Genomic DNA, 21746 nt, shown 5'->3' with positions numbered 1-21746 from the left:
GCAATTCCTTGACACAATGCTTTTAACTTCACATAAAATAAATATTTCTTAATTCATTCACATAAAGTTGTTAGTAAACCAACAACATTGTAGTAGATATTTGTCAGTTTTTTGTGTTTGACCTTGGCTTCCAGGCTGTGGATCATCTGCCTCAGCAGGCCTAGAGCAAGACCCTGCTCTCCCTTTGCCCAGAACACCTGGGCCTCCTCCAGCTGCCATGACAACACAGGAGAAGACGCCCAGGTTCCTCCGTCGCTGTGCTGCTTCATCTGGTAGACTGCACGCTCTGCAAGCTTAGCAGTGGTTACAACGCTAGCATTAGGAAAACGTGTTCAAACAGAGAGAGAATGTTTAAACTGCCTTAAATCTGTTGAAATGTAAAGTCTCGCTAAATTATATGAAGATTTGTAGATTCTGTAATCTGCTGAAGAAAAGCCTTCCAACATCATGATTCTCCCACTGCCGTGTTTACACTGAGAATAGGACCTGTTACTCTTTGTACCCTCTACAATGGCTCTTAAAAGTGGCTATTATAAAGAACCAAATCATATTTTTAAGGTATAGAAACAAATACTATTTTTAGAAGATTAAGCTGTTTTAAAAAGAACATTTGAATTTATTTCCACAGCAGAATAACATTAAAGAACCAGAAACCTGTCAATAGATCTAGATTTCTTTGTTATTAGCTTGGAAACTATGTTTTATATTCTACATTAAATAATATCGAATGGAAGAAAATATATGCTTCCTCTTAAAGAAACGTATATTTTGATTCTTATTTTAACCCAGTAAAACCCATAAAATAACTTTTATTAAAGACCAGATTTTTCAAACCAGGGTTGTCGCTAAACAGTGATAAAAAACATAGATTATTTTAATAATTTAAATAGAATAAGTTATTTGTATCATTTGTGATGCATTAGGCATTTCCAAATAATTTTTTTATACATTTTCTGTTCACTATATGCATCTTATTGTGTAAATCATGATTTTCAAAAACAAAAATGTCCCACCGATGATGCAAAGGTCTCTAAAACGCACATATAATACACCTGGTTTTAAAGACTTAAAGGATAAAAATACAAACGGTTTGTTGTTTAAAACAGCAACAGATTAACCATTGCAGATTTTTACAAAATCAATAAGTTGTGTTTTATTTGAAGGTCACGTAACATTTGTGGCTCTAAAGAACTTTTATTCGGCCGGGCTTTTTGATATAAAAGGTTGCAGACCCCTTGTTTAGTGTGTGTTTAAGTATCAGTGACAAATGCATAGATTATGGCAATTACTTGTTTTTTTTTTATCATTTAAAATGAGCAAGATGTTATTTGTAAAAAATAAAAAAAGGCAAATCTGAAAACAAAGTTCCTTCCTTCTACTTTATAGTTATCCACCACTCTTTGTTGCACCAATAGAATAAAAATACTCTGTGTAATGTGCAGAGTACCTGTGTATTCCCAGCTTTCCGAGCCAACCGACAGAGCTCCATCAGGTGCTCTGTGAGCACTGCGCTGAGCTGATGGTTGCTTTCTGAGCCCTCCGTTCTAGATAACAGGGTGTTCTGCGCTACAGAGCGCAGAGCCAGGATGGGCTCCACCACAGTAAAGTCACTGTCCACTAGCAGCTGGGAATGCTGCCGCCACTGGTGGCAAACTTCCCTCAGGGTCACATCAGAGAAGGGTCTGACCGAAAAACACACTAATTATTTTTGCCCAAATTCATCTGATGCAGCTGAAGGATGCAATGAAGGAGAAATCACCTAACAAAGAGCTGCTTGACGCTTTCCAGCTCCCTGATGCTCTGCAGGTTCCTCAGGGCCGGATACAGAGAGGACACAGCCTCTAAAGTGCCTCTGCAGAGCTCCTCCACTTCAGCCACTCTATGCAGGGGAACATTTTAGTAAAACAGAACCGTATTTTCTGGACAATAGGGCACACCTCACTATAAGCTTATTTTAACAAACTGGAAACGTACATATATAAGCGGCACCAGGCTATAAGCCGCTGTTATTTACTGAAACTGTCTCCCACCAAACCTGTAGGGGGAGCTCAACATGTAGCCCCTGGAGTAGGGAGGAAGAAGAATGCTAGCCCCCGTTAACTTCCAATTAAGAGCTTCTAATAAAAGATAGTGCTTCTGCTGCTCTATTTCAGCTCTGTAGCTTTAATGAGGCAAACATTTGTTCTCCGTCATGCCTGCTGCTAGCTTTTTCTTGTCCTAAATGGAAATTAGCCCCTTATTCTTCCATTTCCAACTTTCAAAGCTTGGGAAAAACGTAGCGGCTTATAGTCTGGAAAATACGGTAATCATTTTGGCCAAACTTTGACACCCCATCATACCTGGCTTGTTTAAGGGTGTCTTCAAATATGGAGAACTCTTTGTCCCTCAGTGCTTGCAGGGCAGAAAACACAGACTCATGGAAGCCAGGGTTGGCTTTATCACTTTTGAGAAAAAAAATAAACAAAGCTCTAAGTTAGAGATTATTTTAGACATGACAGAAGAAGCCTGCCAGTCTTCTTCTTCACCTCTCCGACTGCTCGCAGTCCCACTGCGTGTTCCTCCAGGCGGCCTCAAAGCGGCGCTCTCGCAGCTCAGCCCCCCACTCCACACCTTCACTCTCCAACCCCCTCATGTAGGTTGCCAGGATGCTGCTAAGCCCAAAGTTCTGCATTCCCTGATCAGATACGGGGGAAAAATTACTAAGAATATTCCAAGATTCGTTTGCAGGAATTTTTGGTCTTAGAGAAAAAATTCATGTAAATAAAAATAAGAAAAATGAATCACATCACAGTGAGTTCCTTTGCTTCCAAACGTATATATTGCAATAAATCACTTTAATTAATAAAGTCTGAACGTTTTACCTCGACAATTCCTACAAGTCGAGTAACTTCAGGTAGAGAAGAGTGAAGATCGTATGAAGTCAGAGCTTTCCCCCACATAGCTTCATGCTCATATGTTCGTATCCTGTAACAAAAACACAAACTAGTCTGACCACAAATGTTGACACAATGCAAAATTTTCTACATTTAGTCAAACTTTAAAGAATCCTTTTTTAATTCTATGCCTTAGATCAACAGAATGCAGCCCATATGAAAGGTTTCCTTTTAGGGTTGTCTAATATCCAACTTTATCCATCTGCTCATCAATTGTATGAAGGCCAAAGACTTCAAATTATGTTTTTTTTTATGATCAGAACCAGTTTTTCCAATTTTTCTAGTGTTCCCTTGATGGCTTATAGCAAAATGCAAATAGAAATTTACCAAGTAGCTTAACTGGAACATGAAGCTTGTTCAGAAAAGAAAACAAACAAACAAACAAACAAACTAAAATAAAAGACTTAAAGTGCAAACACAAATTTGAATCTAGACAAAAAAAATACATATGAACCAATATATATCATCAAATACATTGAAGAAAAAAAGAGAATTAATCTAAAAGAATAAAAAAAAACAAATTCTGAACTGAAAAACAATTAAATTCAATTAAAATAAAAAATAAAGCTAAGAAGAATTTCAAACCACAATTTTTTTTATTTCAAAAATTTTAGATGCCGAAATTAACTCCTTAATCTTTTATGTTTCTTCTTGCTACTGTTCTGTCTACAGATTGCTAAAAATTTTTGAAATGTGCATCATTATCCTTCCACATCACAGTTACACTCTAGGATGGTCAATAACATACAGGGTTTATACAGGAAGGAGTAACTCTAATTTAATGCTTTTTAATGCTCTTTGAAATTATATATATATATATACACATATATATAGCTTTTTCTCCGTCTCAAGCTTCTTCTCTGAACATACTGCTTTACGATCAACTGGAAGCAGTTCCACCCAATCACACGAAACCAGTTATATCTGATATATTGGACGAAATAGCTTTTATAAAGCTTTTTTTTTTTTTTTAATAAAGCATTTTAAATGCTACTATAATGACATTTAATGCCCCCTCTTACTTGTCTGAAATTTTAACTTTTCGTAATTGTGGTGGAGCCTTGCGCTCCTCGGGTCAGCTTCTGTTAGAGGTCCCTAGGTCAAGACTCAAACAGTGGGGCTATCGTTCTTTTGCCATCGCTGCTCCCAGACTGTGGAACAAACTACCCCCTGACATCTGCACCACTACTGACCTCAGCCTTTTTAAAAAAAAAAAAAAAGCTTAAGACCCACTTTTTTAAATTAGCATTTAATTCTGACTAGGATAATACTGTCTCTTAGGTGTCCTCCTTCTGTCTTCTCCTTTCTGTGCACTTCTGGAAGGCTTTTAATGTCCTGCAGCGCTGCACCACTACAGCACTTTTAATTGTATCTGTATGTTTTGTATGTGTTATGTATTGTTTTATGGCTTTGTTGTAAAGCACTTTGGGTATCATTTGGCTATTGTAAAGGGCTATAAAAATAAACTCGATTGATTGATTGATTGATTTAATGCAAATTAAGCCCTTAGTTTAAAAAGTTAAAATTTAATGACTTTAAATGATTTTTATTGACTCACAGAAACCCTGATATAGTCCCAATACAAAAACAAAGGAACTTGTGATTCAGCGGTTATCCATATCTTGTTAGCCACTGCACTTTAGTAGAACTTACCTGGTGAGTGGACTGGTCATGGTTTCCCCTCCACAGCCGTAGAGACTGTCCGGCTCACCAATACTGCGATACACCTCAATAAGCAGCTCCTGCAGACATGTTAAATAAATATCTTAGATGCATTATATTAAATCTAGTTAAACCAAATTAAGGTAAATAGAAATGTAATAATCTAAAAAAATCACTGCTAACTAAAATAATCAGACCTGCAGACTGATGTTGGTGTCTTCCATACTTTTCTCAGTCAGGCTGGAGATGTTGAATTTCTGGCTGTTCTCTTCAAAATTAATCCTGCGTGTGGCTCTGGACTTGGTTCTGCACATTTAATCAAATCAAACCAATTAAATGCATTATTAACTTATATAAACTAAAAAACAACAGTCTTCCTGCAAACCTGCCGCTCTCCTCCATGTTGACTCTGATCTTGTCCACATAGATCTCCGTGTAGAGCAGAGCGGTGAAGTGAGCCGAGCAGGACTGAGCCGCTCTGGCCACCTGAAGGTAGTTCAGCTCCAGCCAGAAGTTGGAGTCGCACACGGTGCCACAAGCATTACTGCAAAAGGTCAGCGGGAATCATTTCAAACTTTTAAAGGAGGCTCTTTTTTACTCCCATTTCAGTTTAAATGATTTCTTACAGGACACAGGCTACGTTCACAATGCAGGCCTTGATGCTCAATTCCGATTTTTTTGCGAAATCCAATTTTTTTTTGCGTTGCCGTTCACATTTCCAAATATATGTGACTTGTATGTGATCTCCTGTGTCAACTGCAGTCATACAACCTAAGTGTCCCGCATGCGCAGTAGAGGACGCAATGACATCACAGGCCAGCGTGTTCTTTTTTTCCGGAAGTAAACATGAATGTTAGTGCCGGTGCACATCTAGCGGTCTTTTCCAACCATAAAAACACAATCTTTTTAATACGGTTAAACATAAATACTGCTCTCCTCATCATCATCTGCCATGGTTGTTGTTTTTCTTGCCGCTTCTGCATAGCAAGATGCATAATAGTGACGTTTGTCGGGTATTAATGACGTTCAGGTAGGATAAAGATTTTATCCGACACAGGTTGCATTTGAAAAGATCAGATTCGTATCGGATTAAGGACCACATAGCCAAGTGGCCTGGGTCGCATTAGAAAAAAATCAGATCTGTGTTGTTCAGACAGCCATGAAAAAATCAGATCCAGGTCACATATGGGCAAAAAAAGTGAATTGGGGTCACTTCAGGCTGCAGTGTGAATGTAGCCATAGATCCTTTATTGTGCATCAAACTGAGTTGCAGGAAACTAGTTGAGATGTAAACAGTCTGAAGAATAGTTCATCATAACAAACCTTTCAGCTGCCACTGTTCTCTGCTGGTGTCTCAGATAGTCGATAACAGCCAGCATGGTTCGCAGGGAGGCCTTATCGTACAAACCCTGGCTTGCAGAGTCGGACTCTAGAAATGGGAGAGAATTTTATCAAGAAAGGTCAAACAAGAAGCGCTGGGTTCTGTCGCCACTCAACCTCACCAGAGTCAGAGTTGAGTGGAGTTGCGGAGCGACTGGCAGCCTGAGCGCTCCTGGAACAGAAGCTGAAGAAGTCCTGAATGCGGGTGGAGAGCAGCTCCCTCCAGGAGCCGTTGGGGTCGTCCAGAAGGATGGAGTGGATGATGAGGGGAAGAAGCCTCTGGCAGCAGTCTGCCATCACCTGGAGACGGAGGGAGGGAATCAGCACAGCTGTATTCTTACGGATCAGTGAATAACTCTAAACTTTAACTTTTGGATGTCAGACAGTACTTCAATTTGCCAAAAGAAAAACAAAGCATTTGCTGCCCTATAAAAAAAAAAAAAACTAAATGAGTTTCAAACCAATTTAGCTCACCAGACACAGAGGCCGTGACAACAGCAGAGCCTCGCTCCTCACCCCTCCACTGTCCAGCAGGGCTGTGCACAGCTCCCTCAGCCAGGCCTTGTGGCCCCCTGCCTGTGGGATCCAAAACTCCTGGCTCTCCAGCTTCCCTTTGGCCTCTGAGCTCTCCTCAACACTCACAGAAGCCACCTAGTGAAAAATGCCAACATGAACCCAAATACAGACAAAACAAATGTCAGATCTGCTGTAAAGTGATCAGGTTGATTTATATAAATCATATCACACACTATGGAGAGCCATTTCACCCAAAATTAAATAAATAAATAAATGGGTGAAATAAATTAAAAACGAGTAAAATAAATCAAAAAGTGAAGAAAATGAGTGAAATAAATAAAAAATTTGTTAAATAAAAAATGTAGCTTTTTCATTAAACCAATTTTTAATTTATTTATTTTTCATATTATCAATTTCCCAATTTTTCTTTTTCATTTATCTATTTGTCATTTATCCCTTTATCCATTTACCCATTTTTCATTAATCTAATTTTCATTTAACCACTTTTCAATTTCCCTTTTTCATCAAGCCAATTTTTTTATTTATTTATTTTTCAGATGATCTATTTCTCAATTTCTGTTTTATCTATTTTTCATTTATCTATTTTTCATTTGTCCATTTTTCATTTATCCCTTTATTTATTTACCCATTTTCCATTAATCTATTTTTTAATTTAACCATTTTTCAATTTCCTTTTTCCATTAACCCGATTTTCTATTTCCCAGTTTCATTAATCAATTTCTCATATATCCCTTTTTTTATTTACCAATTTTTCTTTTATCTATTTTTCATTTACCATTTGTTTGAAAAATTTTTAATTTTCCCATTTTCCAATTTCCCTTATCCATTACCGGTAAGTATTTCCTTATTTTTTAATTTATCACATTCTATTTTCCCCTCTTCGCTTCTGCTTTAATATGATAATGAGGGGCGGTGTCTTCAGGCTACAATGGCAGCCTATTGGTTGGTGAGCGCTGAAGGTGCATCTGTTCTATTTGTTTTGTTTTTTTCCTCAAACAGGAAGTCAACGCTCTGATTTCCAGGAGTTGGTCCAGACCCTGAATGCAACATTTCAGATGAGCTGCAGCTGCCACCATTTGTTTACAGAAATCAGTATTTACATCCATTGTTTTTATTCTGATAATGCTTCTGATAATGATTTTTGTAGGCTGATTTCATCACATCCTTGATCCTGTAGGTTTTATGCACACTAAGCAATGACTTTAACATGTTACTGTTACTCTACTGTTCAAGAATCTCCCAAAAATACTCTGGTCCTGTTTCTCTCTTCTGAGGCCTTTCTCCTCTTCTCATACACTTTGTAGACACTTTTTCTCTTACCAACTTCGGCCATTTTCAAAGAACCGTGGTGAGAGAGGTGAGCTTCAATGACTGCCTTAAACCGTAGCTCACCACAGATATACGCATGAAAGTTTGCATGCACAGAAAAAGAGAGCTAACTGGGGACGTAGGGCGGCCTTAACATATCACCGGAATGATCGACAATTAGGAGGACCACTTATTTTGATGATCCACCTGGAAAAAGAACATCCTCCACTATATCTTTAACAGAAAGCACTGAAGAGATCTTTTTTTATATAAAAAATTAGTAAATTTAGTAAGTTGGATTAGATATGGTCTGTGATTATATGTTATCCTGAGCTGTGATCTTTCTAACTTAGATGAAAACTAGATACCATCTGCAATATTTCACATGGAAGAAGAACATTTTCAAACCATCTAAGAATCTTAACAAGATGTTTTTCCTGTGACATGGATACATGGTCCAATCACCTTGTTTTTGGCTGATCTAAATGGGTTGAGGTAAGCCAGCATGGGGTCCCTGTTGTCTTTATGTTGGTCCCAGAAGTCAACGCCGGACTGAGTAGCCAGGATGTTCTTCACACACTGAGCTGCAGCCCGTCTCACCTCAATGCTGCCAGAGAACAGAGAACACCTTCACTTCTCGCACAGAACAAACTGATCAGAAGCTCCAGGATTCGCCGTACCTCTGCTGCGTGAGGGCATCATTCATGCAGTTCAGGATGATGTAAAGATGTTGCAGCTCGGTGGAGGCGAAAAGCGATGCGGCTCTCTCATAGAGGGGGTCTCTACCGTGAAGGAGGGCGATGGTGGAGAAGTCAACTGGACCCAGTTCCCCAAGACAGGTGCCTGCAGCCTCTGCAGCAAAGGTTACAAGCAGATACAGAGTAAAGGAAGCTGTCGACCAGCAGGGGCAGAGGAAAACCAGATTTTATTTTACCTAGAATGTCAACACCTCCGGGGTGATTGGCAGCCATTTTGCAAAGCTGTAGCAGACTGAGAACCAGCTTCACCAGCACGCTGTCAGTGGGGTTAGCTAAAAAGGAAGGGAGACAACATTAAAACAAAGATTCTTAAAGACACCTTTCATTGAGGCAAAGGTTGTTTCTACAGCATCCCACCGTGACACTCTTTGAGCAGCTCTCGGATCTGATCTTTGTTGCCATGGAGCTGTCGAGTCAGCTCTTTTAACCCTTCGAGTCTGGTCAGCGGTAAAGAGTCACACGATGACGCCGACAGGAAATGCATTATTTCCTATAAAATGATACAGGAAATGCAGTGACTTAAAAGATGTGCAATCAAGAGTTTTTTCCATATTATTGCAACAAGAAACTTAAATGAATTTCAGTTGCACTAAACTCTGTGATGGACCAACATAATATAGAGAATCATAATGAGCGTGAAAGTAAAACAACACCAGATTTGTCAATTATTAATGAGGTAAGGCATTCTGTGCATTTATCCTGTTTTACTATGGCACCCCTAAATAAAATTCTGTGCAAAGAGCCATCTTTAGAAGACAACTGTAAACTGAATATAAATCCAGCTATTCAGTCGAAGCCTCTGAGGTCATTTAGAGAATATTGGTGAGCAAGCAGCATCATGGAGATCAATGAACAGAGAAAGCAGGTCAGCGATAAGTTATGGAGAAGTTTAGGGTGAGATCTTTGAAGTTCTCACAGTAAAATTGATAGTAATGACGTAGGCAGAGAAATGTCCAAACCTTTAACCTGACTTTTAGTTGGACACTACAAATCTGGTCTTTCTTGCTGAAAGAAAGCCATGATAATCCAATGTGCAGTTTGCATTTAAAAAAATTATACTATTTTTATTTTAACTTAATTCAATGTGCAGCAAAATAACATGCTGAACACATGCTGTCTAGTATGAAACACGATGGTGGTGACATCATGGTATGGGGATGCATGTCCCCCCCCGCCAAACTTATGTTATGATGCTGGAGCTATTCAGCAGAGAAAACAGCTAACAGACTCAATGTCCAAATTAGGGGTAGGTAACGTCGGTTCTTGAGGGCCCCTTTCCTGCAGCTTTTGCATGAATCTCTGCTTCAACACACCTGAAACAAAAGGCCGAATTACCTTCTTGGCATCTACGCAAGTTTAGCATTTTTTTGTTTCAGGTGTGTTGAAGAAGGCATGCATGCAAAAGCTGCAGAACTATGGATATTTGTCTGCCAAGGCTCTTGGTTTGATCCAGAAAAAGCGGCTGGCGGCAAACTTTTTTTTCTTCTTCATATCGGCCAGAGGCAACATGGCGGCAGCAAACAGACAGGGGTGCCATACTAGCTGTGATCGGCTCAGTTGTTTCACCCAGTCTGATAAGAGGAAAAACTCTAATAGCTGTCTGTTAGTAGCTAACTGACGTTTTGTAATTCTGTTTTACAAAAAAAAATTCCTCATTCTGGTGGGAACAGTGCCCAGCGCAGCCGTTGTATCATGTGATGAAATCAGCTAATTTCACTGGCTAGAAGCTGCTCGACTCTATCCAGTGTAGATTGCTTTGGCTTGAGTTCACCAAAAGGTCAACACTTTTGTGGCTGAATTTTTGCAACTGAATTTTTTGCAGCTTAATTTTTTTGCAGCTGATTTTTTTTCTGGAGAATTTTTACTAGATAAAAATTGAGTGTAAGGAATTCAATGTCTAAAAAAATTCAGTGTTTAAAATGTTAAATAAAAGGCAGATTCCAATGAGACTGTTTTGCACTGAGGGATTGACCTTGTCTACCCCTGGTTTAGATGGTAACACAGGAATTTTCCATTGGTAAAACAGAAAAAAATGAAAAGCTAAAGTGTATTTTCCTTGAATTGAAATTATCTGCTGTGCACGAGTTAAAGGGGTATTTGGACTTTTTTTTAAAACTTTTTTTGTAAGTATTATCAAAGAGGATTTATTTTAATAAAGAAAAAGGGATTTGTATGTATTTAAACATTGCATTTCTGTTATGATGCAGGTACCTGTCTCAGTGTGAAGCTGCCGCTTTTATATTTGAGTCTGTGCTGCACTGAGCGCAGCTCCTTGAACTCTGGGATGTCAGAGAAAGGCTCCAAGTTGCTGATGGGCCCTTTTAGTTTTTGCTGGTTCTCTATGATGAGGAACTGCAGTAGGCTCAGCACCTAAGGAAAAAAAAAAACCCAAGATATATAATGTACAACAGCTGAAAAGAGGCGATAGATTTTATAGAAACATTTGATTCCGGATTTGATATGAATGAAACATTTCACTGGGCTTAAAATACAGCTCTAGATAGTGTTGCGTTAGCTTACTCTTTCAAAAATAAAACATTACTTATTTTTTAATATTGAATTTGAATAACATAATGCACAATAATACGTTTCATAAAGCTTAAGAGTTTTAAATGAATGTTCTGTAAATATAGCATTCCATACCTGCTGGGAAATAAAAGGCCGACTGGTGACCTGAGCGGTGAGAGTCCCCACTATGACCTGAAGGTGGCAGTCAAGAGCGTCATCACAGAACCGCAGTGCTGCCTGACACACAGAGGCGAGCAGGTCGCAGCACAGAGCGAGGCTCCTGTTGGAAACCTCGTCACACTGGGGCGGTCTGTGGGATCACAGGAACAAAAGGCTGCAGAGTTGGTTGTTTTTAGAAGAACAGAATAGCCTCCCCCCCTCCTGTGAGAGGGTTTACCAACCTGCTGTTGATATGATGAATGAGAGTGTAGATAATGTCTCTGAGGACGAAGGCCCAGGCTCCTCCCAGGCCGTCCTTCACCTCCCTAAGCAGCAGGCTGACAAACAAATGGTACATGAGGAGGATGCGGTGGCGTTCGTAGCTGTTGCTCGTCTCTGCTGCTTTCTCACAAACCGCCAGCAGGATCTTCTGGATGGAAATCTGCAGCCCCCACAGAGGAAATCGTTAACTTTCTCTTAAATGAACATCAAACTGTGACTGATAGTGGAAATGATCCTCTGTACCGGGGTTTTAGACAGAATGGCCACCAGAGACTTATGGCTGGCGCTGTGGCATTTGCTGAGGTAGTCCAGTGTGGCTTTGATGACATACGAGCTAAAATACGGGGGGTTCGGTAGTGGGTCCAACTCTCTGTGGGACATAAAACTGATTGTGTTTATGTGCCATTCCAATAAATAAACAGAATAGGAAAAGAGTGAGATGGTAGAGGGACTGCTTCAGGATGAATACCCAGTGAAGCGGTTCAGGTCTCCTGTGTCTCCGTCTGCGTTGCAGCCTTCATACAGAGTCATCAGCAGCTCCACTACGATGTCCGACAAGTTGCTGTGAATCAGGCTGTCAATTTGCTGTGGGGGCAACACAAAGAGAGCTCATTAATCCATAAAGGCAATTCTGATTATTATCCCATATCCATATGAAAAGCATTTTTTTTCCCACTGAAAAGGTTGCCTAATCATTTTGCTTTGTGCCAGTCAGGTCAAGGAATGTAAAATGCAGCCCTTCCTCTGAAGTCAAGCATTAATGGGATAAAAAAAAAAAAAACAACAACTAACTGATAAACTAACATTTTGAACGATGCCCGTTTTCAATTAACTTGTACTGCAAAATCTGAAAAAGACAAATTCAATGCTAACAGCTCCAACTGAGTTTGAACAAATTCATGGCCCTAGCTGTGTGTGCAGCGGCCTTATGACGTCATCATATGGCAAAACCACTTGGACAAACTGCATTGCACCCGTTTCTTAAGAATCAAATTTATACTGGAGTCTCAACATATTATTACCTATATTTACAATTATTTTACAATTAATTGGCGATCTAAAGTAGCCGAAAGTAGAAAACAATCATTGTCAGTCTTGAAGGAAAGTCCTGCCTTCTAGGACAGACTGAACCATTTAACAAGGTAACAAAAAAGTCTCAGCTTTTTTAATTGTTTTTATTAAGATCTGAGGGCAGAAATGACAAATGGGACATCTTAAAAATGACTTTCGTGGAGATTTTAGACAAATAAAACAGTTCTTCTACTTGTAGAAAACGAACGGTTGTTGTTGTTGACACAAAGTTAAAAGTAGCTAAGCTTAATATGGCTTACTGACCAAGCTAAAAGTGGCTAACCTGTTAACTACCAAACACAGCTAGCCACAGAGCTAAGCAGCTCTACCCCCTTATATCATAGTCTTGCAGTTTCTTTGTTCACCATAAACACATGTTTTTCAGTTTTGTTATCGATCAGGATAAACTTAATCGGTCATTAGACACGCTAACACGACAGATGCTCCAGACGCTGCGTGATGTTATAATCGTTCTCTGGGCAACCACAATGTTTTACATCATGTGGCAATGTTCAGCCAATCATGTATGGTAATGTCACTGGCATGCGCAGGGCCTGAGCAGATCTGGTACCTACACTGGCTCTGCCACACCTGCCCTGACGTTGTCTGACTGTCCCCCAGAGCCTGTTAGCCTTGGGCGAGCCTACAAGCATTTAAGCCCCAAACAACATGGCCTTTTGGGAAACCCCTCCACCACGTTAAGATGGCAGCTTAATGATGGGCTACTTCTTCTATTTAGCTTGTGATTATTTCTTTGAGAAAACAAGGTGTAAACCGGCTTATTATGCACTGCAAAAACAATCTAGAAATAAGTAAAAATGTCTTAAATTAATTACATTTACCCTTAATTTGATTTGGTAAATGGATTGAATATTTTTAGTCTCGAAATTAGATAATATGCACTTGAAATAAGACAATGCTTTTGTTTTTTTTCTTATTTAATATACATATTTGTTTATTCCATTGACAAAGTGTCTCACTTACCTCCTCAATTCAAGAAAAATGAACTTATATTAAGAAAAAATAGTTATTTCGATTTTATTTTTGTGCAGTGTGATGTATTGATGCCTACCGGTAATTTATGCAACACTACAGAGTTTGACTTGTTCCTTTTCCATACCTGCAAAATTAGTATTACCGTACTTTAAACCAGGAAGCTCCTACATTTCACTAAATTTTACAATAGAATTGAAAATTCCTTTCATGTCCCACAATGGGAAAATTCTGGTGCTTACAGGAGCAAAAAGGTTATAGAAAAAAAAGATCACACAAATGTGAACCTTAGAAAATAGAAAAAGATAATAATGAAGAGTTAACTTTAATAAAAATTATTTTTATCTGTGTAAGAGGTCAACAATATAATACAAGACGACGTTAGGCTATGTTTTAGAGTCAGCTTTACCTGTTTGCCCAGACAGCTTGCATCCTTCAGGAGGTCGTACACTCGGTGGGCCTTCTCCCTCTGCTGTGCAACCTGAGACTCCTGGCCTTTAAAGGCAAAGTACGGCAGGATGTTCACCATGATCTTGGGGAAACAGTCGGCCAGTAAGTCCCTCCAGTCCCTCTCGAGGCACCGGCCAATGGACTTCACCTGCTCAAAGTCGTCCAGGAAGACCAGGTGGGGGATCAGCACCTGGTAACAAGAGCTGAAAACAGAGATGTGGACGTTGAGTAAGAAAACCATGCTTGTTTAAATGGACAGGGGGAAATTTATTTATTTTTTTTAAATAACAAACTTGTAGAAATCTTTGACTGTGTTATGATCCAGCAGGCTGTAGGGGAAAGATCCGAGAGTGTAGCGGTCATCTGATTGCCTCTGTGCGAGCCACTCGGCTACCAGGTAGTACAGGTGAGAAGTGATGAAGGTTTTTACATTCATGTAGCTCTGTGTTTTAGACACGCTGCATAACATCTGTAACAGAAACGAGAGCAGACCTGTTATGATGTAGCTATATTTAAAAAGACTGAATGGAGATAGTTTATTCCTGTGCTGCATAAAGACCTTTTTGATGAGCTCCTCTTCCACATTGTTCTCCTTGTAGGACTGGAAGAGAGCAAACAGACACTGTTTCTCACAAACCGGGCTACAGCACAGAACCACAGAGAGGCTCCTCAGCAGGGTGGCTTTGCGGTTGAACGCTTCGTCTGGCTGGTCAATCGGGGAGCCACCTTTCTGTGTGTGATAATGCACAAGAGAGGGGGCTTTAATTTACATTGGATAACAGAGACGCATCTGTTGAGGCGAGGCGATGCCGCCTGATCTCACCGGTAGCCTCATCCCCTCCTGAGCCTTTAGGTAGATGTTGTCAAATGCTGCCTGTTGGTGTTTTAGAGGCAACATCTTCCTCTTATCTGAATGATTTGGTCTCAAATCAAGAAACAATCTAGAAACAGAGCAGAAAATAACAATGATTGTAAGAAAAAACAACTAAAGAACAAAAACTAAGTGTTGCAAGGAGCTTTTAATGTATTCATAGTCAGAAAACTGAGCTTTAAATGTGTCTTGAAAATGTGATTTTTTTTAAGAATTGCATTTGTTGAAAAGGGAAATTTATTTTAAAGATTGGGAAAGATGCATAGGAAAGAAAGATGAAATCCTAAAAGCTCACAAAAAAACTCCTGATGTATTTAAATAAATAATTTAAAACTCAATTCCTTTTTTTGTCTCTAGTTAATAACCTTATCGAGCTTGTTTTGGTTCCTTTGTTGCACAAAAGTATTCACTCAAGCAGAACACTTGATCAATGAACCTGGAAGTGAGTCTTATCTCACCAACTCCTGAGAAGCAGTTTTTTTCAGAGTTAGATCTTTGTGTAAGGAGCTAGAATCTTTTAGTTCAAGGCTATTTAGCAATCCTTCTGTTTATGGGAAACTGTCTACTTTGTTTTGATGAAGCTGTGTGTGAAACCCTCACAGATTTTCTTTTGTTTCTTAAAGGGGGAACGCAGTTTTTTTTTTTTTTTACATTGGGCCCTTGATTTTATGTTATTACATCATGTTCTACTCACCCATATTAGTTTTGTGCCATTTGGAGCTGTCATGAAGATACAGTATTCGCTTTTGTAATCCAAGTAACGTCTTCCTATGGGCAACGAGTTGAAGGCACAAACTAAACTGTTCATAATTTATTCTTTATGATACGCCAGCATTCATAACATGTAGGCAAATCACTGTCCCCCAGACATCCGCAGTTATATTTTTTGTATTTATATCTTTTAAAAACAAAGCGGACTGTGTATGACGCCATCCGCTCGCGCCGGCTTCCGTTCATTCTTCCTGTCCGCTGAACTGCTGCTAGTTTTCCACACATGTCTGGAAGATGTCTAGTGCTACTAACACAGATGATCTCTCTCTCGAAATGGAATTGAACGATTCAGATTAGCAAGCAGAATGAATAGAAGGGGTAGAGCGTGCCTCTAACAACTCCAGTCCAGCAAGCGGATGACGTCATGTAGGGTGACGCCTACATGTGCTGAATGCTAGCGTACAATAAATGATAAATTATGAACAGTTTAGTTTGTGCCTTCAATTCGTTTCCCATAGGAAGACGTTACTTGGATATAACCTAACGGGATATCTTCAGAACAGCTCCAAATGACACAAAACTTATATGGGTGAGTAGAACATGAACGTAAAATCAAGGGCCAAATGTAAATGTTCCCCTTTAAGTATAATGACTCCTTACAAGGGGCAGATGCAATGTTTGCTGTGATCTAATTTCTCATCCTTTTTTTCCTGATAACAGGTAGGACAAAGATTTTAAAATCTGACCACTACAATCAGATAGACGTCCTGGTTTGACCTGACAAAGTCTTAAGAACAAGGTTTTTCTGGACACCTTAAAACCACCTACTAACATATCTGGTACTGATCTGCAGGTATGTCAGAAAATATCTAAGGAAACCAACTTAATTAGACATTTATACTTTTCTATTAAGATATACTTTTTTTTAAATCTAAAAATGTACATCTATCCACTTTATTCAGATTCACCATCAGTACAAACGCTCCTGCGGCTGCAGCTTACCTGTCTGCAGACAGAGCGGCCAGCATGCGGACCTGGTGGTGAGCGTCTGCGAGATGCAATGGGAGAATGGAGAACACAGGAGAGGGGACATCCTCCTCCTTTTCAGTCCGTTTGAGAGATATCTTAGCCCAGTCACACAGAGGGTCAGCCTAAATGGAAAAGGATGGAAATATGTGACACCTTCTGTGACAGAATATATAAAAACGAAACCTCTGAGACTTTACCTCCAGCAGGGCGACGAGACACTGAACTAAAGCAGCTCGGACAGCCGCCACGCATTTCCCCCCCTGGCTCAAGATGCTGGAAAACAGCAAAGAGAGTAAAATGACTCGTCCCTTTAGCATCCGATACTTTATCCTTAAAATGATTAATAAAACAACATTATTTCTCTGCACGGGTGAATAAAAAAGGTGTTTGTGGCTTTTTACCAGAAGCCAGACAAGACTTGTAGAAGTGATCCCTGTACGTGTTTCATCTCCTCTGGCAGGTGTCTGGTCTTCCCCAGGCTCTGTATGGAGGGTAACAAACTGAGCAACACAGAAGCACAGATGTCCTGATCCTGACGGTACAAAGAACACAGATCCCTGCAGACAAACAACAATACACAGATTATCCTCAGTGGGTTGAAACACACATAAAAAAATGCATTTATGTTTAGAGGCTGGAGATGTCTCCTTACGCGAGAGGGCGGAGCAGGGTATCGAACTCCTCCGGAGACAGGGAGTCCTCAGCTGGAAGTTTCTTCAACAGGATCAGATACTAGAAGAGAAATCAGCGCTAAGCTAAAGCTCGTAATGCGTCTCATCCTGGTTGACTGTAACCCACCATGTGGAGGTGCAGAGCTTTGCTGAAGTCGATCTCCCTCAGCAAGAGCAGCAGCCTGCGCCGCACATCCTGAGGTTTAAACAGCAGGCAGCGGAGGGGCTCGGCGCAGGCGCATTCACACAGGAACTCCAAGACTGCAAGGACAGCCAGGTCCTGCTTCCCCAGGTAGTCCTCTGTTAGCAGGCTTTTGGCACCTGTCAGAGTTAGAGCAATGGATTACACCTGACACTTTAAAATGTGTTTTACGCCTTGGGGAATTAATTGTGCCATTTATTATCATTTAGTTTTTCCAAAACAAAGAATGGAAAGGTTAGTTGAAAACTTCAAGATGTGCTCCTATCAGAAGAGTAGCAAGGAGGAATCTATCCAAAGAAGTCTGAAGCTTCGCTGCAAGCCAACTTAACATTTAAGACTGCATGCAAACCACATGTAAATGCTTATTCCAAGTTAAATTTCTAAACCAGGCAGGAGGAGGCTTCCAGCAGGAAAAAATCCTTATACACGCAGCCAGAGCTGCAGATGAAGTGATTAAATTAAAGCATTTTAATTTAGTAACCGGCCCAATCAAAGTCCCTACCAAAGTACAACGCCGAATAACAACATTTAGCTCCCCATAGCAGCTCAGGCTCTCAATCTGCTCGTACCCGGGCCGCACGAGGCATCGCCGCCGTCCTCTTTCTGCCTGTGGTTCTCGCTGGCGCTGCCGTTGGCTTCCTCCCCATCCTCAAACAGGTCGATGTCGTTACCAGCAGGAGCATTTCTAGTCATTTCCAACTCATCGTCCATCATCTCATCATCATCCACGACACTGACCCGCTTAGAAACATTGCTGAACTAAAAGGCAGAGATAAATGTCAGATAAATGTCCTCCAGCTCGTGGAATCAACTCATCTCATGTCAGCCACGTACCACATGAAGTTTGCAGATCTCAGCCAGCTCTGTGAGCAGGCTGGGAGGCAGAGTCATTATAAATAAACCTGAGAAGATGGATCCCACTTGACCCTGTAGGATAAATGATTTATTAACCATTTAAATCACGTAAAACCTGGAAAAAATCAAAAACGGCTGGAGGTGTCACCGCTTTTCTGTTGGCAGACTCTGTGCAAAGGTTCATAAGCGATCTGAGTGTGGACATGGTCCCCTCCTCGCTCATTTTCACTTTGACGCTTGAAACAAACCCACCGAGGTCCTGGGCCACAGCCTGGTGACATAAGCAACATTAAAACCTTCATGTTGGCTGGAAAGTGAAGGGAAATCACTTGAGACTACACCAAATCCGCCAAAGTGCAGTGAGGGAAGAGACCTTTGCTTTGGTGAAAAGCTGCGAGCGGCAGGCCTCCTCCTCAGTCAAAAGTCCCGCCGAGACAAAACCTGCCAGCACACCTGTCAGCTGGTTGACACAGCGCACCAGGCAATCAGGAGGGGTGGACTGAGACTACAGACCAATCAGAAGAAGCATCAGAAAAGGCTAAAGGGTTAGTACACACAGGGACATATTTGTATCCACTCACATCAGGAGAGTAGCAGCTGAGCAGAGCGTCGGCCACGGATAGCAGGCTCCTCTCCAGCTTGTTTCTAAGAGCGGGGATGACGGCCAGCTGAATATCAGCGGACGCCGCGTTCACCCACTCATCATCGGTCGCTCTGATGTCAGACGGCGCCGTGCTAAAGCTGAACTGCTGGTACAAACTCTCAATGTCCTCCCACTTGTCTTTGGCATCGGTTGAAACATCGTCTTTTAAAAAGGGACTGAAAATTAAGCAGAGTTGAAACAGAGTTTAATTGTAATGGAAGTTACTGTTTTTTTTATCGTTGTTTTTTTTAACCTTTTTATCCCTTCAGCACCCAGCAGAAACTTTAGCCCAACCCTTGAGTCCTTGAACGTCAGTGAAACCAGGATTCTTGCAATAAGATTATGAGGAAAATCTCTGCAAACAAGAACAAAATACTCCATAAATACACTGAAACATAAGAAACATGTAGAGTAATAAAACTCAATCAAATAATCGCTTTAAGACAAGCTTTAGAAGCTATAGAACAATATCCATTGAAATGATCCTTATTGCAAAATATTAGAGACACTCTTAAATAAAATTCCTTCAGAAAGCAGGTTGGTAGATAGAAGATGGATTAGGTTATAAAACAATATCATAAATGTTTTTTTATGTTAAAAATGTACATGCATCAGCGAAAATATGGAAGAACTTCTAACATACAGGAATAGGAGACATCAGGCCCATAGGAGGCATCAGGCCCATGGTATATTATGGTGTTACCATGGGCCTGAAAGGAAAGTTTTGCATTTTAGACTACATGCAAATTGCAATGAACACACTGTATCCATGGTGATAGAAATAAATAAACTCAGAATAAAGCACAGTCTAAAGTTTCATCTATGGTTCATTCAAAGAAAGATGCCTTGAAACTGAAAATCTTTAGTTGGCCTCTGTTGTGGGCGTTCTTAGGGGAGTTTTCTCAGTCTTTTATTTTTTAATATGAATCAGCTGATCTTAAAAAAATATATGGTGATATTAGTTGTGGCCATGTTGTCCAGCCCCAGTTAGAGGCTGCAAATAGCTGCAGGGAAGGTTCAGCTCAAGGCATGACTACACCTCTCTACACCTATCATCCATGTGGGCTGAAAACAAATGAGATCAAAAATCCCAATTCAATAAAAGAATGACAAAAATTGGTAAGTGGTGAACACTTGAGTTTATGCCAAATAGTTTTTCAAATAATGAACAATATAAATGGTGTTAAAAAAAAAAAAAAAAAAACAAGCAACCTGCAGATAACGGGGTGAGGCGTGCAGCTATCCTCCATCTCATCCTTCTGGTCACTCATTAGCAGCCAGGCTATGAGGCTCTCCTTCAGGCTGGGCGAGGCAGTCCCCTCTGTGGTTACCATGTAGTCAATACCTGAACTCCATCCAGCGCTCTTTGGGATTGGCCACGTGAGAATCGCCTGGGCAAGACAGAGCGCAGCGCTCCTGCAAAAACAGAGAAACATAGATTAGACAAACAGACGGATATTACAATGAATTTTAGGTCAAAATAAGGTTTAATTAGAATAGCAAAGAGGCAACAGTGTTACTCACCGGGTCGGTTTGCACGCAGATGCACGGAAGAGTTTCCAGAATTCTCTGTCTACATCAATCAGTCCCCCACAGACAATGGAGGCCAGCAGGTCCAGACTGAGAGACTCCGTCTGAGGGGAGCTGACGCCTCGCAATGCCAGGGGCCAGATCCGCACCCAGAGCCTTCCCAGCTCCGCTCTGTGGATCTGAGCTCTCTGCGTGAAGCAGGCCTGGCAGCAGGCGACCGCCGTGAGGCAGCGAAGCACGTAGGGCCCCCTGTCGCCTCTCCGCTGCTCGGCCAGAAGCTGATACAGCACTGACAACAGCTGGACCAGTTCCTTACCGGGCACCATGGATGGGTACTTAGAGGCAAGCACCGCAGTGATCTGCAGCCTGACCAAAAAACAAAAAACCTTTTAAGTTTTACATGCAAGATATTTTCAGATAAAATGTATTTTGATTCATATACCATGGAATGACGTCAAAATCGCTGTGCTGTGGTTGCAGATGGTCACGGAGTACCTCCCAGCCCAGCTCTATGCGCCGTCTCTTGCTGGCTGCTCCGTGGGAGGGGCTTCCCATCTGTGTGCCTCTGAAGGAGGCCTGAGTGACCTCCAATGTTTGGGCATCACTGCCATCGCTGAACAGCTACAAAAAAAAAGATATCATACATATACTGGAATGCTAATTTAAACTCCATGTAGAGGAGAGGAGAGCAGAGGTCAGGTTTGTCACCTGGTGGCAGATGTCAGCAGTGAGTTCAATGAGGCCGTCTTTCACAGCGATGTGTCTGGTCCCGGTGGCGTACTTCCCCCTGCTGCCGATGTGGCTGATCTCTCTGACCAAAGCGTCGTACAGGTTGTACAGCAGGCTGCACCATCTGGTCCAGTTCTCCGCATGAGCGCCTGAAACCAAACAATTGCAATTCAACATTTGTGTGATGACATTTACTTTTCAGTTCTTTTAAATCAGATTTCTGTTATTCATAAACAGGATTTCTATTTATATTCTGCTTTAGTTTTTTTATGCTCTTGCACTCTTGTGCAGAAAACGCTGTCCATGGTACATTTAGGAATGAGAAAAATATCGTTTGGTGCAGCATTCCAAGTTCAAAGATTATATTTTCATGACATCTTTGCGATTCATTTTGAATATAGATTTCAGTGCTTAATTTTTCCCATGATTAATTTAATGCAATTCCTGTTTTATGTAAATGTGTA

General features: G+C 40.7%; 1 protein-coding gene across 2 annotated transcripts in view; it reads right to left on the bottom strand.

Annotated features, from left to right (window-relative positions):
- atm (ATM serine/threonine kinase) overlaps nucleotides 1-21746 on the bottom strand; it is a 38712-nt gene that overhangs the window by 12167 nt on the left and 4799 nt on the right. For both annotated transcript variants that reach the window (XM_038285548.1, XM_038285549.1), the window contains exons 8-47: nucleotides 21262-21431; nucleotides 20996-21174; nucleotides 20548-20919; nucleotides 20236-20439; nucleotides 19277-19378; nucleotides 18962-19199; nucleotides 18754-18885; nucleotides 18529-18651; nucleotides 18360-18452; nucleotides 18095-18284; nucleotides 17451-17644; nucleotides 17305-17384; nucleotides 17054-17209; nucleotides 16850-16925; nucleotides 16626-16774; nucleotides 14865-14982; nucleotides 14601-14771; nucleotides 14335-14510; nucleotides 14001-14244; nucleotides 11997-12112; nucleotides 11771-11897; nucleotides 11488-11687; nucleotides 11222-11396; nucleotides 10790-10948; nucleotides 8936-9068; nucleotides 8755-8850; nucleotides 8501-8672; nucleotides 8286-8427; nucleotides 6450-6626; nucleotides 6098-6275; nucleotides 5919-6024; nucleotides 4981-5139; nucleotides 4793-4901; nucleotides 4587-4675; nucleotides 2862-2964; nucleotides 2526-2674; nucleotides 2340-2441; nucleotides 1760-1879; nucleotides 1448-1682; nucleotides 123-293 (exon numbers count right to left, since the gene is read on the bottom strand). In XM_038285548.1, coding sequence (XP_038141476.1) covers nucleotides 123-293; nucleotides 1448-1682; nucleotides 1760-1879; nucleotides 2340-2441; nucleotides 2526-2674; nucleotides 2862-2964; nucleotides 4587-4675; nucleotides 4793-4901; nucleotides 4981-5139; nucleotides 5919-6024; nucleotides 6098-6275; nucleotides 6450-6626; nucleotides 8286-8427; nucleotides 8501-8672; nucleotides 8755-8850; nucleotides 8936-9068; nucleotides 10790-10948; nucleotides 11222-11396; nucleotides 11488-11687; nucleotides 11771-11897; nucleotides 11997-12112; nucleotides 14001-14244; nucleotides 14335-14510; nucleotides 14601-14771; nucleotides 14865-14982; nucleotides 16626-16774; nucleotides 16850-16925; nucleotides 17054-17209; nucleotides 17305-17384; nucleotides 17451-17644; nucleotides 18095-18284; nucleotides 18360-18452; nucleotides 18529-18651; nucleotides 18754-18885; nucleotides 18962-19199; nucleotides 19277-19378; nucleotides 20236-20439; nucleotides 20548-20919; nucleotides 20996-21174; nucleotides 21262-21431 — 6185 coding nt within the window. The remainder of the gene's footprint in view (nucleotides 1-122; nucleotides 294-1447; nucleotides 1683-1759; nucleotides 1880-2339; nucleotides 2442-2525; nucleotides 2675-2861; nucleotides 2965-4586; nucleotides 4676-4792; nucleotides 4902-4980; nucleotides 5140-5918; nucleotides 6025-6097; nucleotides 6276-6449; nucleotides 6627-8285; nucleotides 8428-8500; nucleotides 8673-8754; nucleotides 8851-8935; nucleotides 9069-10789; nucleotides 10949-11221; nucleotides 11397-11487; nucleotides 11688-11770; nucleotides 11898-11996; nucleotides 12113-14000; nucleotides 14245-14334; nucleotides 14511-14600; nucleotides 14772-14864; nucleotides 14983-16625; nucleotides 16775-16849; nucleotides 16926-17053; nucleotides 17210-17304; nucleotides 17385-17450; nucleotides 17645-18094; nucleotides 18285-18359; nucleotides 18453-18528; nucleotides 18652-18753; nucleotides 18886-18961; nucleotides 19200-19276; nucleotides 19379-20235; nucleotides 20440-20547; nucleotides 20920-20995; nucleotides 21175-21261; nucleotides 21432-21746) is intronic.

This window comes from Cyprinodon tularosa, unplaced genomic scaffold (assembly GCF_016077235.1).
Source record: "Cyprinodon tularosa strain WSP-4 unplaced genomic scaffold, ASM1607723v1 ctg211, whole genome shotgun sequence".
Lineage (NCBI taxonomy): Eukaryota > Metazoa > Chordata > Actinopteri > Cyprinodontiformes > Cyprinodontidae > Cyprinodon > Cyprinodon tularosa.
This window is presented reverse-complemented; position numbering and strand designations above follow the sequence as displayed.